Source organism: Mytilus edulis, chromosome 1 (assembly GCF_963676685.1).
Source record: "Mytilus edulis chromosome 1, xbMytEdul2.2, whole genome shotgun sequence".
Taxonomy (NCBI): domain Eukaryota; kingdom Metazoa; phylum Mollusca; class Bivalvia; order Mytilida; family Mytilidae; genus Mytilus; species Mytilus edulis.
The window spans coordinates 106,286,544-106,304,127 of NC_092344.1; the positions used below are offsets into that span (position 1 = coordinate 106,286,544).

At 30.9% G+C, this 17,584-nt stretch overlaps 1 protein-coding gene across 1 annotated transcript in view; it reads left to right on the forward strand.

The window, feature by feature from the left end:
- LOC139516972 (receptor-type tyrosine-protein phosphatase alpha-like) overlaps window positions 1-17,584 on the forward strand; it is a 146,378-nt gene that overhangs the window by 37,362 nt on the left and 91,432 nt on the right. Inside the window, exons 5-8 of the mRNA XM_071307463.1 lie at window positions 758-982; window positions 9,254-9,394; window positions 9,726-9,926; window positions 14,146-14,328. Of these exons, the coding sequence (XP_071163564.1) occupies window positions 758-982; window positions 9,254-9,394; window positions 9,726-9,926; window positions 14,146-14,328 (750 nt within the window). The remainder of the gene's footprint in view (window positions 1-757; window positions 983-9,253; window positions 9,395-9,725; window positions 9,927-14,145; window positions 14,329-17,584) is intronic.

Below are 17,584 nucleotides of genomic sequence, written 5' to 3' on the forward strand. Positions count from 1 at the left end.
TTCAGCGTTATTGACTTTTGACTATTATTATCAATTTTCATTTCGAAAGTCGGTGATCCTCCAAACTCTCCGGTTTTTTCAATAAAAACTTACCGTCTTGCTATTGACTGAATAGTGCGGATAATGCCTTAAACCACCAACCAATTGATTAAATTTTTTAGAACGATAAAAACAATGCTGTATATATTGCATTCATTTGTGAATAAAGACAAAACTAAGTTAATCATATGAGGGTTAAACTATTTTAAGGCGCATTCCAATATAGTTTGATCTGAAGTAGACCAAAGCCTATATATATCCAAGTGGTATCAACGGATACATGTTTTTTTTTGTTCACAGGATGTCCGCATAATATTTTTTAGATCATTCCCGATTTTTTCTTAATCTTTAATAATGTTTTCTTTTTTTTATATGATGCACTAACATAAAGAAAATGATCGGGGTAGCACGATTGACACTTTTCAAGATCTTAATTTATTGAGTTCTTTGGTTTATTTTTGCTTTGATTTGGTATATATTTTATATTTGTATTTACCGTTTATTTGTTTTTACACAATTGATACCTATTGATAAATACATCAAGCTAGTGTTTGATACTACCTGTAAATTATAGACATATACAAATATTACAGTTTGTATTACTGAAAACCGAATCGCATTGTTCATACTACTATTTAATATTTGAGACATGGCAAATATTTGCCCCATATTTAGCAGATACATAGTTCCTTCTTTAAATAAAATAATCGTTTATCAGCTACAGAGTGTGTTTTAAAGACATATGATACGACATACAAAGGAACAGTTAACACTACTAAAAGTAGTTTACCATGCAAACGATGGGAAAAAGCTCAGAATTTTAGATACCATGCATTAGAAGAAAACTTTTGTCGTAACCCTTCCTTTGATCGTCTTGAATATCCTTGGTGCTATGTTGAAAGTGGCAATCCTTACTACGAAAGATGTTCAATACCGTTATGTGGTGAGTAACTAAATAAACGAAATCATTATTTATTATTCCTTATAGTCATATCATTATTTAAATTACAGACAAAAACATCTGCTTTTTTGATAATCGTAAGAAACCAAAGAAAACTTTCATAAACTTAACCAAATGAGCACTCCGATATTTATTTTTTTAGAAATCTTAAGAAAATAGTACTGATAGTGAAAGAGATCTAATAATTTTGCAGAAAAGTTGATCCCACAAAAAAACCATGTAGGATACAAGATTGTGTTTTGGCTACAATTTCCTTCTGTAGATAAACTTAGTCTTTTGTAGACGAATTGCCCGTCAAATTGTTATCCTTAGATCATTTATGAGTTTATTTACATTTAATTGAAATGTTACAGTATCTCATACTATATATTATTCGTCTTCAGTATTTGTATCGAAATGAAAATAAAACAAATCAAATACATTCAATCATAGCAACAATGTGTCGTCGAAGTATCAAAATAAAAATGTCGGGGTTTGTGTTGTTCAGTCTTTTTATATTTTATGTTTTTTTTTGTTTAAAGTTGTATATCATACAGTCATTTTGACAAAGACAAGAACTGTCATATTCCTGACTTGGTACAGGCATTTTCAAATGTAGAAAATGGTGGATTAAACCTGGTTTTATAGATTATAATAAGGTTTTATAATAAGATTGATATGTACACATGTATGATATTTCAGCATTATATGTTAAAATTGGTTTAATTACTTACTTAGGTTTACTTAGGTTCTTTTACTGATACAGGAACTAAAGTTCCTCTTCATCGGTCTATATCTAAATCTTCTCCACTTCCGGTGATTGGTGATTTATAGTCTTCGTACATCATTGTTTGGTTCTGCCAGTATTTGTCTAGTCTATTCTTAAATGTATTTGTGGTTGGTGATGTCACTATAATTTCGGGTAGTGTATTCCATGTTTTTACTACTCGTAGAGCAAAGGCATTCCTCCTTAATTTTGTTCTTGCTCTCTGTGGAAATATTTTCAGACTGTTGCCGCGTACCCCTGTTCGTGTCGTCATATCCTTCCATAATTTATCAAATTGTGCCGCCTCTTTATCATATTTTCCGTTCAGTATTTTATATATTTAAATCATGTCACCTCGGATTCGTCTTAAATTTAGAGATGGCAGTTTAATTTTTGCAGTCTTTCTGAGTATGTTAAATTCTTTAATTCTGGCAGTTGTTTAGTTGCCCGGGGCTGCACATTCTCAATCATGTCAATATATTTATTTTATATGGATGCCATACTGAGCTTGCAAACTCTTACGAGTGTCTTGTATAGTGGTACAAAGGTATCTGTATCTAAATATTGGAAAGTCCTCAGTTATGCAAACATGGAATTTGCTTTATCAACTTTCTCACTTATATGTTTTTTCTAAATTTAATTCAGAGTCAATAATTACTCTTATTACTTAATAAGAGAATCAAAAAGATTACAGGATACATTAACAGGGATATTTCTCAAAAAGGCTGCATGTGTTTTAATGAAAACAGAGCTTTCCTAGCTTTTTTGGCTAAATCTGTTAAACTTGCATTTAGCATTTCCATTATATTTTATCAGAGTGCCCAGAAATTATTCTCAGTAACGTTATCAAACTTTTCATTGTTACCATATATGGTTCCAGTTTTGGAGTTCTTTGTTCAATTATCATTGTTTTTAGTATCTAGTATTTAGACATAGCTGCCATTTTTCACAGTAAGTTTTTAAGCTATTTTGAAGACCTTCTTTACTTTCGGATAAAATTATAAGGTCATCGTCAAGCAATAGACTTCATATATCAGAATTTATTATTTCAATGCTTTTGAATCTTTATTGTGAAAATTTTCAACTTTGTCATTAATAAATAAATTGAAGATTGTGGGTCCCCTTTTTTTACTTCTCGGTCAATGGGAAATAATGTAGAATGTTAATCATTATATTTTAAAGATGCTTCTGTATGAATAAACTATATATAACTGTTTTATTATCTTAAAGGGAAAATTCACGATTTTTTACTTATGGTTTAAATATGTTCATTATGACATAATATATATATTCACAAAGTTTTATCGCTATATGTGCAGTAATAAAGGAGAAATTCAATAATTAATGAAAAAATATCAACTACTTCCTGTAGGTCGTGACGTTTTCTCCTGATTTTTGCATGCCGGGATTTAAAATACAATCATTAAAAGTCTTGGTTTTTAATCATATTTTAACGTAATCGTAAGCGCGCTGATGACTTATGCTTTATCTAATAACCATCCGATAATAAGAAGATAAAACGCACAGACGTTCAATTGTACTCATTCGTGAGATAAATTATCTATGTAAAACGTATATATTCGAATTATTTTTGTAGACAACACAAAAAGTTATAAATTTATTTTTAATAAATGCATTTTCGGACTGATAAGGTGAACAAATTAAAGTACAATAATCTGTAAAGACAATATGTTGGTGTACTATTATTGACCTTTTACTATCTCTGCTATGGCTAGGTTTATACGATGTGTGTATTCACGGTTCTGTGGCAATACTCGTAGATGGCTTGTTGAAAGGTAAATTGTTATTTGCACTTCGGTATTTAACCACGCCTCTAGGGCACACCTTGCCAGGTGTGACTGTCTATTCGGATCAGTGGTAGCATTTAATACACACATTAAAAATACATATTCAAGTTGGTGACAAATAAAAATTGGTCGCCGTGGAATTATTTAATTATATTTGGTGCTATTAATTATTTGAATTCAAATAAGTTAATTTACTAAGAAATACACAATTTTCGGTTAAAGACGGGAAACTTAATTCATATGTCAGAATGAAATGATATACAAGTCTTGTCCTTGATTTATGTCTCATAAAAAAGGAGGACTTAGAAATTAGAAATAGCTTTACTAAATCATTTTTATTTGTCTTTATTAGGCGAAAAAATGTACGAGAACACTTACATTTAGACTTTTGAAAGCCATGTATTAATTAATATATGATACTATCTGAAGATAACTCTACCGAAGCGGAATATAATATGTACGAATAAAGAAAAAAATATTTTTGTAATGGAATCGAAAAATTACGAATAGATATTCTTTTCAAGTGTGATAAACGTCAACCAAATTTATTCATAATCGGGAACGTCCTTATTAAAATCTGAGACAACTATAATAATCGTCGTCTCCCAACGTATATATATACTTAAATAACTATTTGATCAACGATGTTTAAAATTAAAAGACAACGAATTTAATGTTATCTTTCCCTATTTTTGAATGTTATTATAAGTCTGTTCAACTTGCAAGAATACCCCTAAAGCGGACAAATATCCGACAAGCAGTTTATTCTTTAAATTGCTGTCATTGAATATCAAGAAAGAAAATAAATCCCGAAATTGATACTCAATAGTTTTCCTAGAAAATATTCACATTCCTTGGGGATTATTAGTGTACGTCCAGTTGCATATATTTTACATGAATGTTGGAACAATTGTGATGATGACGAATTTCGTCCTTTATTCGAGAACAATTTAATTGATATATAAATCTGTGAGTTTACTATGTTCTTAACTTCGATGAACCAAAGCAAGTTATAAATTGACCTGTATTTAAATCAAATTGTTTCTTTTTTTTTCTTCTTCTTCTTTTGGTATACAATAGTCTATCGAATTCGTTGATTACATACTGTTGGCATACGTGGACTAGTCTATTTACAAATTTTTACCACAATTTACACAAAATGTATGTTTCTTTCTTATGTTCAATGTATACATGTATACATATTTTAAATAGCGCTACTGACTATAGTTCCGTAACTTTCTACCAGGCGTATGTATACACGAATCGTCGACAAGTGCGCACATTTTTTTAGATCAATAATTCTGGTATGTTCCAATCTGTCCTAAACTATTGACAACGAGTATATATTACATTTTCCCAAATTAACCCTTGGAAAAATATGTAAATAGATTTGTATTTCTTCTATTATTTTTTTTTTTATTATTTTTTTTTTATAAATAATATTCTTTACACCAGAAATGTTATTTATAAACAAGCGTATGAGTTCAGTAATGACTAGTATATTATATCACTTTCGGACACGCAAGACAAAAATGTATATTATACATGCACCTGATAGTTCAAAATGGAAAGTTATAAGTAACGGTCGTGTACACTGATCAATACCTACAGAAGTGAAACGATGCATGAACTTGCAAGCCCGCCGGACAGGAAATCGATTGAATACCTGGACGTGTCACCTTACACCCCTTCCAATACCTTTGGGAGTAATACCTTTAGCCATGCTGGTGATCAGATGAGGGAAGATCCGAATTTATTTAAATAAAGTTTATTACTTGAAAAAATTATGAACGAATTAGATTTTCGAAAACAATTTCCACGGAACACTTATTTATCATTTTATGATTTGAACTTTGACTTTTTAACTAATTACAATATTATCAGTTTAAAAATAACAGACTATATGGTTATTTAAAAATATAAGACCATTTTCCGTATCAAGTTAGTCAGTCAGATAAAACAACCGTACGATTGACAAGATATCGACACGCAATTACGACTACATCGTTTACTGTAGTTTTGTTCCTTTGTGGTTTATTGACATATCGTGATTTTTCATCGGAGAAGGTGACAAGATGGCGGAGAGTAGAGAACTGATACTCAAAATTTAAAATCGATGGTGATCTCTTATTTAGCGGAATAAAACTTTAATATCTATAAATTTGAGCATTTTTATACAGAATGGACATAATATCAATTTTTGATTTTTTTGCGAAGTTTCCCTTTAAACATATGTTTCACTACACCCATTTTAGCTAATTTATAAAGCATTCCAATTCTCCAAAGGGAATCAAAAACCTTTTTGAGATCTAAAAACCAGACATAAAGTTTTCTTTTATTTTTATGAATATATTAATTAATCAAAGTTTTAATAATAAATACACTGTCTGCAGTTCCATGATTAACTCTAAATCCAAACTGAAAAAGAAATAGTATCTTCAATATTTTTCAGCTTTTGCTCAATTTAGGTTTGAAAATCATTATTTCTTTTGGGAAACTTTCCTTAATTTTAGAAATGTTTTATTGTGCTTTCACTGTCCGTTAACATTTCTTTTAAATCATCATCTCAATCTATATTTTTGTTTTCTAGTGATTTTAGTATTTTCCATTATTCTTGAGGATATTTATTAATCGAATCTGAAAGTTGATTAAAGATTTTATTTTTATATATTTTTTTTTCGTTAACTTTCTATAAGATTTGAGTAAACAAAAATACTTATGTGTTAGTGAACTGTTAAATCAAGCTCACTAGCTGCCTGATCTATTCCATTTTGATTTTCACTATATTTCTTTGATTCAAAGTTTATAATTTCATTTATAAATTTTTTAGAAGATATGGTTTGAATTAATATATTTTTGGAGTTATCGTTCCACTTATAAGATTGCATTGGTTTCCATTTGTCTTCTGGACACAGATACTGTTTTTCACTTATAGTACAGTTAAGAAATATTTCAATTTGTGCATGACCTGAAAGGTAGTTGATTTCATTAGTTTTAAAGTATATTGCTCAGGACAGGAGATTCTTACTTACAATAGCATACTGTACTGTACTCAAGAGATTTGGCGTGAAACATGAAAATTATCCCAAAAAATCACCAATGTATCTGCAGTTATTAATAGGTTCAACGAGCACACAGGGCTTGAATCTTTGTACATAATAGACGATCGCACAGTAAAACTTGGTAGCCTTGGTGTTTAGATCGATGAGTTGTAAAATCAATTCATGGCAAGTATGGAAAAATTTGGGATAATTTGCTAATTTGCATAGCGGCCATTTTGCCTCATCATCACGGCAGCCATTACAATAGGATTAAATAAATATGCCAATATGCCAATACCTTTCTCGAAGGTACAATTTGTTCGCATATAGGTGAATTGTACATGTTTTAGACGTATGTCCGTGTACAAATGGACATTGTCTACTCTGAAATCTTTCGGCCTTTTTTGATTGAAAATCAGAAGCGTAGTCATAGTATAATTGCTATGTCAGATCATATAAAATGACGGAAAATCGTAAAATTGCAAGATTAAAAACAGAAATACATATGCAAGAAGATTTTTTCATGATTTGTTCGCATATAAGGGAACACCTTGTAGATTGAGTTTTAAAGTTAAGGGAGTTTGCTTCTCAGTTTTAAAGTAATTAACTTTTCAAAGCACTAGTGTATATAGATAAGTGATTAATAAAGGAATCCAAAGAACAAAAAATATATATATATAGGTCACCGTGCTAGTTTTCGAGATATTAGCCATTGAAATATTGGCGGGAAAATATTCTCTATTGACTTTTCATAGCTTTATCAAGTTAAAGTTCTAATAAACTGTTGAAAAAAAAATTAAATTTTATAAGAGTCTTACAAATGGCTTATCATGATGAATGCAACAGATTTTCGAATACGTATAATCTCTTTCTCGTACTGTTAACTTTTTTTCTGTTTTCCTTGTTTCGTATACTAATGTATATAAATTTGTAAAAAAAAGATGGTTTTCCAGTAAATCATTGGTTACTATTGGCTTATTCTCGTTGTAGAAAAGGAACTCATAACAATCAATTTATGTATAAAAATAGGGAAAGAAAAACCAAGATCAGTATGTGTATTTACAATATTTATTACATATATTTGTGAAGTTAATTATATTATAGATACTAATATTATGAATAAGTAATAGCTTCACTAAACTAGTAGGTAAACTAACATGATGGATAACAAGTTATTAGCTGTAAACTTAGTAAGTTGTTATAGCAAGTATGCATTAAAAAGGTTGTTACGTTAAAAAAAAAACAATCAATTTTCAATTGTTGTTTGAAATATATCATGATTTAATCTGTTTTACTATATATCTTTACGACTTTTTATCCGCAAATCCCTATTTGAGTAAATCGTGGTGTGACTAGAATTGGGTTTCTTGTTTAGAAATTTCTGAAAGTTACATATTATATATGTAGAAATAAGTTCAAATATGTCTTATTGTTTACATAAATTTTAATATGTGGATGTAGGATAATATGCAGTCCGCCAAAAGTAAAGCTCCAGCTACTTTTATTGTATCGATTTTGTTTTATCATTTAAAACAATCAGTCAATCATAGAAAAAAAGGAAAAACATTTATGTAGCAACTTTGCGAACATATTCAACAAACAAAACATAATTCAATGTCAATATTTGAGTCAACAGGTTGGGTAACCAGCTCTATTCCGGTACATTTCCATAACACGGCGTATCATTCTCTGTACAAGCCTTCTGAACTTCAGTTAAGAAAATCTAAACACGTCATCAACAATTGCCACTGTTAAATCGGCAAGATTTTGCAGTGTTGGATCTTTTCAATAAAGATTTCTGCAAATTGCATTTCAGGCATACACAACAGAGTTCATATATGGAGACATAGAAGGCCAAACGATAGTGTCAATGGGTTCTTGGTCTTTGTAATCATTGTACTGTGTAGTATAGCGTTGTCGCCCATTAACAAGGGTATTGACGCAAGTGGTAGTTGTCAAAATGAGGGATTACAATGTTTCTAAACACAAAATATCTGTGTGTCTGTCTGTTCATGTTACCCTGCAGAATATACATATCCAGCTTACAACGGTATAAGAAGCAATCCCATATTGTAACATCACAAGTACCAAATTCAGTCGTTGAGCAAATGTTGTTATGGTCATAGGCAGTTGTATTTTCCCGCCAAACGCGTATTCTGTCGTCTACTGGTTGTAACAGAAACCGATTTCAACTGACTATTGAAGTTTTTGCAAGATATTCATGTTCTGGCATCGATGGTCATAAGTCTATTGAAACCTTATTATACGGTGTCTTTGTTGCGTCTATGAAGTCAACAGACCAATGTTCGAAAACTCACACGACCATCTGGAGGCTAATGGTGTCTAGGATGCGAGATAGGAGTAAATGGGTTGACTTAAGAACGATGAACAATCACGAACTTATGTAAAACGGGGTCTTCTGGACCTTGGTTCCTGTGTCAACATGACGTTGTATAGTCTGAAAATGGCGGTATGATTAACATTGATATGGTTAGCTATACTTTGGTGTTGCTTAATTTTTTGCGGACTGTATATACATCTTCTAATTAAGAATAGGTTTTTAGAATTATGAAAACAATTCGCAACATAAGATTAGGTGAGAGACACAATGGATAAGCTTCTATTTATAACGCAGATACAACCAATCTATCATTTACAGTATGTCAACCCGGCTTTTTTGGACAGAATTGTCAAAGTAAATGTCACTGCGCTGTTGATGGTTGTGCCACTATCACAGGAGAATGTGATTATCCGACAGCTGGTTGTAAATTGTCTTGGACAGGACGAAATTGCTCAAAACGTAAGGATTGAAGGCAGGAAATGTATTTCAATTCTCCACCTGTATTTGTTTTTTGATAGTTTATAAACGCTTCGGTTTGATTTTAACAATTTTTAAGAAAGTAAATCGTTTATAAGATTGAGATTGAATTGAAAAATTAAAAATTAAAAAAAATTACCTTAGTTTTCCAATTAAGAGAAGAAAAAAAGTCATTGTGATCAATAGTTTTTCATATCGGTGTCAAGAACAACACATTCGATATTAATTCTTTTTCGCAACCATACTTAAATAAACAATTCATTCATGATAAACATACCTTCAACTCTAAAATATATCTTCGGTATTGTTTCAGGATTTTCATGTCCAGATCTACAAACAAGGTCAACAAGCAATTTGTTGACATCACCATCTCTAACTGGAAACCATATCAATGATACAGTAAAGTTTGGTTGTGACGTTGGTTATGCATTATCAGGCCCAGATACCTTGCTCTGTATAATCAATGACAGTCATAACGGAGGTAAATGGAGCAACATCATACCTATCTGCCAATGTAAGTCAAATAAAATGAGAATATTGATCATGCTATGATTCATTTTCATTATAGTTTAGGATTTTTTTCGAAGTTTGTAAATTTCTTTCTGCAACTTAAAACATTTGAAATGATACTGTTTATCTGTTTATTTTTTTTTTGTATTACTTGTGTTTTTGCAATTTACTTTATCGGTAAAGGGTGTTCTATCTTTTTGCTCAACTGATTCTTTATGTACAGTTTGTTTTTACTTGATGTTATAATAGTCAACTAGAGTAGGTACTGATGACGAAATGTTGAAGGTCAATTTTGAATTAATATACAACTGTTTTGGAATCTTAAAATTGAGAATGGAAATGGGGAATGTCTCAAAGAGACAACACCCCGACCATAGAGAAGACAACAACAGAAGGTCACCAACAGGTCTGCAATGCAGCGAGAAATTCCCGCACCCGGAGGTGTCCTTCAGCTGGCCCCTAAACCAAATATATATACTAGTTCAGTGATAATGAACGCCATACTAAACTCCAAATTGTACACAAGAAACTGAAATTAGAAATAATACAAGACTAATAAAGGCCAGAGGCTCCTGACTTGGGACAGGCGCAAAAATGCGGCGGGGTTAAACATGTTTATGAGATCTCAACCCTCCCCCTATACCTCTAGCCATTGCAGAAAAGTAAACGCATAACAATACGCATTTTAAAATTCAGTTCAAGAGAAGTCCGAGTCTGATGTCAGAAGATGTAACCAAAGAAAATAAATAAAATGACAATAATACATAAATAACATCAGACTACTAGCAGTTAACTGACATGCCAGCTCCAGACTTCAATTAAACTGATTGAAAGATTATCTCTTCATCATATGAATATCAGGCACAATCCTTCCCGTGAGGGGTTGAGTATCATACAGTCATAACATATATGAGAAGAACATAACCTGTGTCATGACAACCACTGGTTTTTAAATAAATGTGTTTAGTTCCGATGCAAAGACCCTATAATTGAGTCAATATTAACGCCAAAATATGCAATCTTTAATGACCTGAAAACAGTATCGTAACTATATCCCTTCTAAATAGGTCTATTTAAAGGTTGTGGTAGCTTCTGAGGTGAATACTGACATTTTTGTGCTTTATAAAGAATATTTCCATAAAATATTGGATGTGAAATACCTGGACGTATAAGAAGTCTGCATGTTGAGCTATATTTGCAAATGATGTCCTATAAATACCGATGATAAAACTTAGTAAATGGTTTGACTAGTTTGTGATATCGAAAACCCTGGTGTAATAATTTTCCAGTAATACATAAATTTCTCTCGTTAAAATCTAAAACACAGTTACACGAGCGAATCGTGCAAGTTGAGATATATAAACACCGTAAGATGGTGACAAGGAAACGTCACCATCTAAAAATGGATAATTAACGATAGGAAATGAGAAATCATCTCTTTTATCATAAATTTTATTATTAAGCTTTCCGTTAATGATATAGATTTCAAGATCGAGGAAAGGGCAGTGGTCATTGTTAGTATTAGCTTTATTTAAAGTAAGTTTAACAGGATAAATTTCTTTAGTATACATACTGAAGTCGTCATTATTGAGAGCCAAAATTTAGTGATGAACATGCTAGATGACTTTTTCAATATCTACAATAAAAAAATAAACCGATAGTGTGAAGATCGTAATGTAAAAGTTGGTATCAAAATAGTAATTTCAATATCGTATGTAAATATTTGTAGTATAGACTTGAAAAAACGTTTGCCACTTTTACTCATCAGAACCATATTTTTCCCGAATTGGTTGTAACATTTTTGTGAATTTAAATGCGTTTTTATTAATTGAGTATTAAAGGGATTTCGCTTCTCAGTTTCAAAGTAATTTACTTTTCAAACAATAGTATATATAGATAGGGAATTAAAAAAGGAATCCAAAGAGCAAACAAATTATATAGGTCACCGTGCTTGTTTTCGAGATAATAGCCATTGAAATTTTGGTGGGGAAATATTCTCTCTTGACTTTTCATAGCTTTATCATTGACAAGTTGAAGTTCTCAAAAACTGTTAAAAAGTAATTAAAATGTTATAAGACTTTTACAGATGGCTTATCATTTTACATGTAAAAGATTTACAAAAAGAAAATGGGGGTTCAAGGCAATGAAATGTATAAAACCAGAGGATTACGAAAATCTGACAAAAAATCTAAAACATGACAAGCCAGCTTCCGTAAAACATAAAGAACCTCAATAGTTTAGTCAATCTTTCAGAAGATAAGTTCTTAGCTTCCGTGATGAAATTTGGGAAATTTTTACTTCGTTGAATATAAACTAGTGGTTCATATTTACACCCAAAATCTACCATTTTCTAATAGCATGCCTGTACCAAGTCAGGAATATCACATTTATTATCCATTTGATTGATGCGTTTGAGCTCTTGACTTTGCCATTTGATTAGAAACTTTTCGTTTTTAATTTTCTTCGGAGTCCAATATTTTTGTGATTTTATTTTTTTAATGTTATGCCGCCGTTTCAACAGACAAAAGACTTTTTTTTTTTTATCTTTCCTCGGAGTGCAGAATGTTTGTAATTTTACTTTTTATTTGATGCTGTTAGACCCACCAACGAGAGGAAAGACGACACATTACAAAAAGAAAAATAGAAAAGGTCTTGCATTAATTTGATGACTACAACAGCTAAAAAATGAGCAAATTGAAATGGACAAACTGATGTGGTTGTTTTGAATAGTTTCCTAATTCATTTGATGTAGAACAGACTGTCGAGCATAACCCATCTTAATATGGATCCGATCGGTCCACACGAGCAAATTACTGTTTTCTGGTGATTTTTGCTTACTTGGTGATACTACATTGTATTTATCCATCTGAACATCCTAATGCAACATCATATAATGTCATTAAAATCAGCACGCAATCAAACTGCAATAATCCGCGATCAACGCAAATTTGTGCAGTTCTTTCCCTACAAGGAATCTTGCTTTATGATTCATGTACATCATAAATAAATTGTATCATTATCTTGAATTGTATATTACTTGCATGAGTGTATTTAATTATGATTGAAATTAACTTTGCTTTTTTGTGGATTCAAGTTAATTAATGAATTGAAGTAATACTCAATCTAGTGTATTCAAATTTCAAACAATCTAATGGATTAAAAGATTGAGTTAATTATCCTAACAAGCATTTACCATTTACCTCAATACTATTTTGGTTCAGGTATCAATACTATTTTTGCTTTCGGTATCGGCTTATAGTGAACATGTCTATTTGGACCAAACAACATGTAATGTTGTTTGCATGTTAAGAAGTGCAGGAACTTTGGACATTCCAACAAAGTGAATGTTACAATGGTATCACGAGAATATTCGTACAAAGTAATGCATTATATTCTGAAATATCATTGCTTCAAACATAGTGAAACTGTCCAGATAGTTTACTTGTTATGTATGGATGTGAAATGGAAAAAAAGGCCCTAAGCAGTTACAATCGCTGATTCTGTGAAAATACTCAACCATGAACTGTCGTCTGAAGTTGAACAAAACACCTTACAAATATAGAATTATTTCGTCTTAAAGCAATTGTTCCGCTAAAACTATGTATGAACTGATTATTATACTACTTACTAGTACACTAAGTACAATCACAAACCTAGTAATAAATTGTTCAAATAAGTCCTTTGAAAATATGGGAATTAATTGCTGTTAGAGTGTAACACATTTCGTCAGAAGCATTTGATAAATTGCATGCATATGTTTGTGATTTTGAATCTGTGAACAGTTTTTATTCTTGTACCCTATATACCACCTCTTTTTTTGTGTCCAACACATTCGTAAGACGGATTTGTTTGCCCAATCTCTAAAAGCTGTTTCTTTTATAAATATATCACTTACGTTCATTTCAAATCTCGATGTGTTAATTTGATGATTCGAAAGTTAGGGCGATTTTGTCTATAGAAAAATATGTCCTGTGTGTCAGTTGATATACTCGTCTTAGACATTGGTTGCATAGGTTCGATTACCATCATGTCGTAACCATCGAAGGTCAAAACAATCATGTTATTGTCCAAGTGGTCTCAAAGTCAAAGACTTTTGACTTTGTTCCATACCTTGAAAAGTTTTATCAATTATAGATTCTTTATTTGAGATGATTTGTGTAATGCCTGGATTCAACAAACGAGATGAAACAAATAAAAAAAGCTATGGTATAATATCTCTCCAGCAATTGCATGCAGTAAAAGATCTCTTCATCTTACCAGTACTGAAGTTATGCATGCGAAAACAGAAGTGTTTATTTTTGAAGAAGTTGTAAATATTTCCTGTAAGCAAGGCTATATTGGAGAAGTTAAACAATCAAAGTGTGTCAATTTGAACAAGTGGAATGGCAACCGACCTGTATGTCGAGGTATGGTCGAAAATATGAATCGAATATTTGAAACTGATTACTCACAAGATTGCAGGCATCTATAAGCTTTATTGAAATCATGTGTTATAAGTCAGCTGTCATTTTGAATATACAATTTTTGAAATCGTTTGCTATTTGTTACGTTAAATCTTATTTGATGTTTAACAGTGATTAACAGATTATCTGTCGTCCTTCCATGAGATTGTAGCTAAGGAACACTCTCTCGTTTGAAAAACCGTAGATAATCCATAAATCAATAGAAAACGCATGGTCTGCAAAGCTAGTACATAGACAAAAGATATTTAAAAATATTGGAGTTTTGGAGTTTGAGCAGGATTTTTTTAACTAATATATGTTAGCAGCAATAAGTTAAATTATGCATTTACCTCAAATTCTAGGCTATAAACTAACGCTTAGGCATTAAGTTATTGAATATATGAAATTTTGCAAGTTATATCATCTTTACATCTATTTTCTTATAGTAGCGGATCCAAAGGGGGTTCCAGGGGTTGAAACCAACACGTTATTTGACGATCTTTATATTGAATGAGGAAATATGGTTGGAATCCCCTTTTAAAAAATGTTGGATTTTTACTAAACATATGATATGATCACAGTCCAAGGTTGACTTCCTATGCATTGACAACTAGTTACACAACCTCAGCATATCCTAATTAACTGCTACCAATCAAACAATACAAGATGGGTACTTTAGAAAATTTTAATAAATAAAACAATACATCACGGCAACAGCAAAGCTAAACAATGAGACATTAACGCCTATTTTGTAATCCGTCATTTCACTTATAGTTTTAAGTATATCATATATAGAGATGCTCAACATTACGCAAATCCAATAAACAAGCATATGAATTCATTATAAAAACAAGAACTACATATTAAAAAGAAGATGTGGTATGATTGTATCTTTTTTTAACAAACCATAAGTCACTTTAAAATAGTTATTAGCTATTTTGTATAATTCCTTCCTTTTTTCTTTAAATCTTTTGTATGCTTTGCAAATAAGAATCCCACACAATCCTTGAAGAAAAAGGCGGTATATATATGTCATATGGAGTATTTGGAGGGATTTTAGTGACAATAGTTATAATATCAGCCGGTGTGTATATCGGAGGGTGCTTTTATCACAGGTATATATAGAGTGAAATATAAATTTATGTGAATATATAGATTAAAAAAAAAACATGTTCAATTACTAGATTCATCAACATACAATCAAGGTAGTATTTGATTATATATTGTTTGAAATACAACATAGTGCTCGCTGGTACATATTAATTTTGATCAGTTAAACTTGGTCATGTAATTACGTTTGATGTACTTTAACTTTAAGTTTATAACGTAATATGAGGCAGGCATTACCTGTGAATGGGGACGAAGTTTGTTTAAATTATTTTTTTTTATTTTAAATATATGTTAAAAAAAAAATACGGAAATACCGTAACGTTTCCGATTTTGGTTCTGTTGTTAGGGATTTTACTTGTGACGTTATTTAAGTTATGACGTCATGTTCAATGTAAACAAAGAAACGCAATGCATCAGGTAGGCCTAACGTTTATCCATACCAAACAGTTGGAAAGCAGGTCACGGTTTGACCCCAAGTTTATCAGCAACAATAGAGTCACGTGACCGTGAAAATTCAGTAAAAAAACGGACGAGACAAACCTCATTTTTACTCACTAAATACTATTGTTGTGATAAAAACTATTGACCTAACTAATCTTGAGTGTCCAAAGTTTATTCTCGTCAAATCTCACACATCAAATCAAAGTCCTTTATTCTTTATTTTATCTGCAAACTTGGAGTTTGGGCGAAAATTGTCAAGTCTCCTGATCCAAAAATCTAAATATTTACGAGGAAACTAAAAATGATGGGCTGAATTTAAATTTAATAAAGCATCTCATTAAGACAAACACTCGATATGAATATCTCGGCAATAGAATGTTGGATACGCAAACGTCAAATTGATTTCAAAACGAAGCGGTGGTTTTTATGCCGATTTGTGCAAGTGGTTATCTCCCTTTAATATCACCTGTCAAAAATAAAAACCCAGCAAAATGCATAAAAATCAAAAAAGGAGTTTACTTTACAAAAATTAGAAAGAAAATAAACGAAACTCGATTTATAACTATGTTATGATAATATAAAGAAGAGATACTTCCCTATTTTTCAGAGAAGGACTAAATGTAAAAAATTAAAAGACAAAATATTAGTAAAAAAAAACAATTCAGAAATGTGGAAAATGACACCTACATGTAAAACTAATAACCTAGCTATATTGAAAGAAATTAGATCTGGCAGATGGAATATACTACATGTAATTTTTATATGTGGGATCATTCCTAGCAGAATTTTTTAAACACTTCTGATAATATTAAATGCAATAAAACATAGTTTATACAATCTGAATAATCTTTCTGAAAATTGATATAATTATTAAATAAATAGTGCTGATCATATATATTTTATATTCTATAAAGTGTGACCAAGAGTCACAACAAATTTCTTCAAATTAAGAGAGCCTTTAAACTCAAGCCTATGTTTCTTAGTTGAACAGTAAAATACAGAAAAGGGATTTATAAGTTTTATACCAAAAATATTGACAGAAATTCTGTAAAAAAAAATATGCTAAATAAATTATAAGTGAAAGTGACACAATTTTTAATTTCAGAATCATTATTATTGTAAAATTAAACTATTAGATTAGCTTTCACAGTAGCCCTTTATCTTATTTCTCATGGTATTTTATAGATTATGAAAGTAAACTTTTTGGAAAAAATAGGGCTTCTTCTCTTGAACAGGTTGCTTTATCAGCTGCTTTAATTACATATTGTAACGATAACCGAGCGGTCAGGTTTTGGTGTTAACTATAAATATTGGAACCCTTAGTGTGCTTAGTGTGTTACTATAAGACTGGAATATATGAACTAAAGTTATAACTGGCGACTCTTCTTTGGTAACGTGGTTCTCTGGTATCGTGGTATTCGGGTAGATCTACAGTTGGTTCTGTATAGGTTTTGTGGTACGTTGTGGTATTCTGATAGATCTTAGTTTGGTTCCGTTTAGGTTTTTGTAAGAATAACAGACTCGTCGAATAAAAATCAACTTGTATTTTATACGTGCAATAAATATCAGCAATTCGTAGACATAATAAATAACTTAAGTAACAGGATTCTAGTTTAACAAATAAATACCTTACTTTATTAGAATATCGTAAAGAAAATGGATAGCGGAA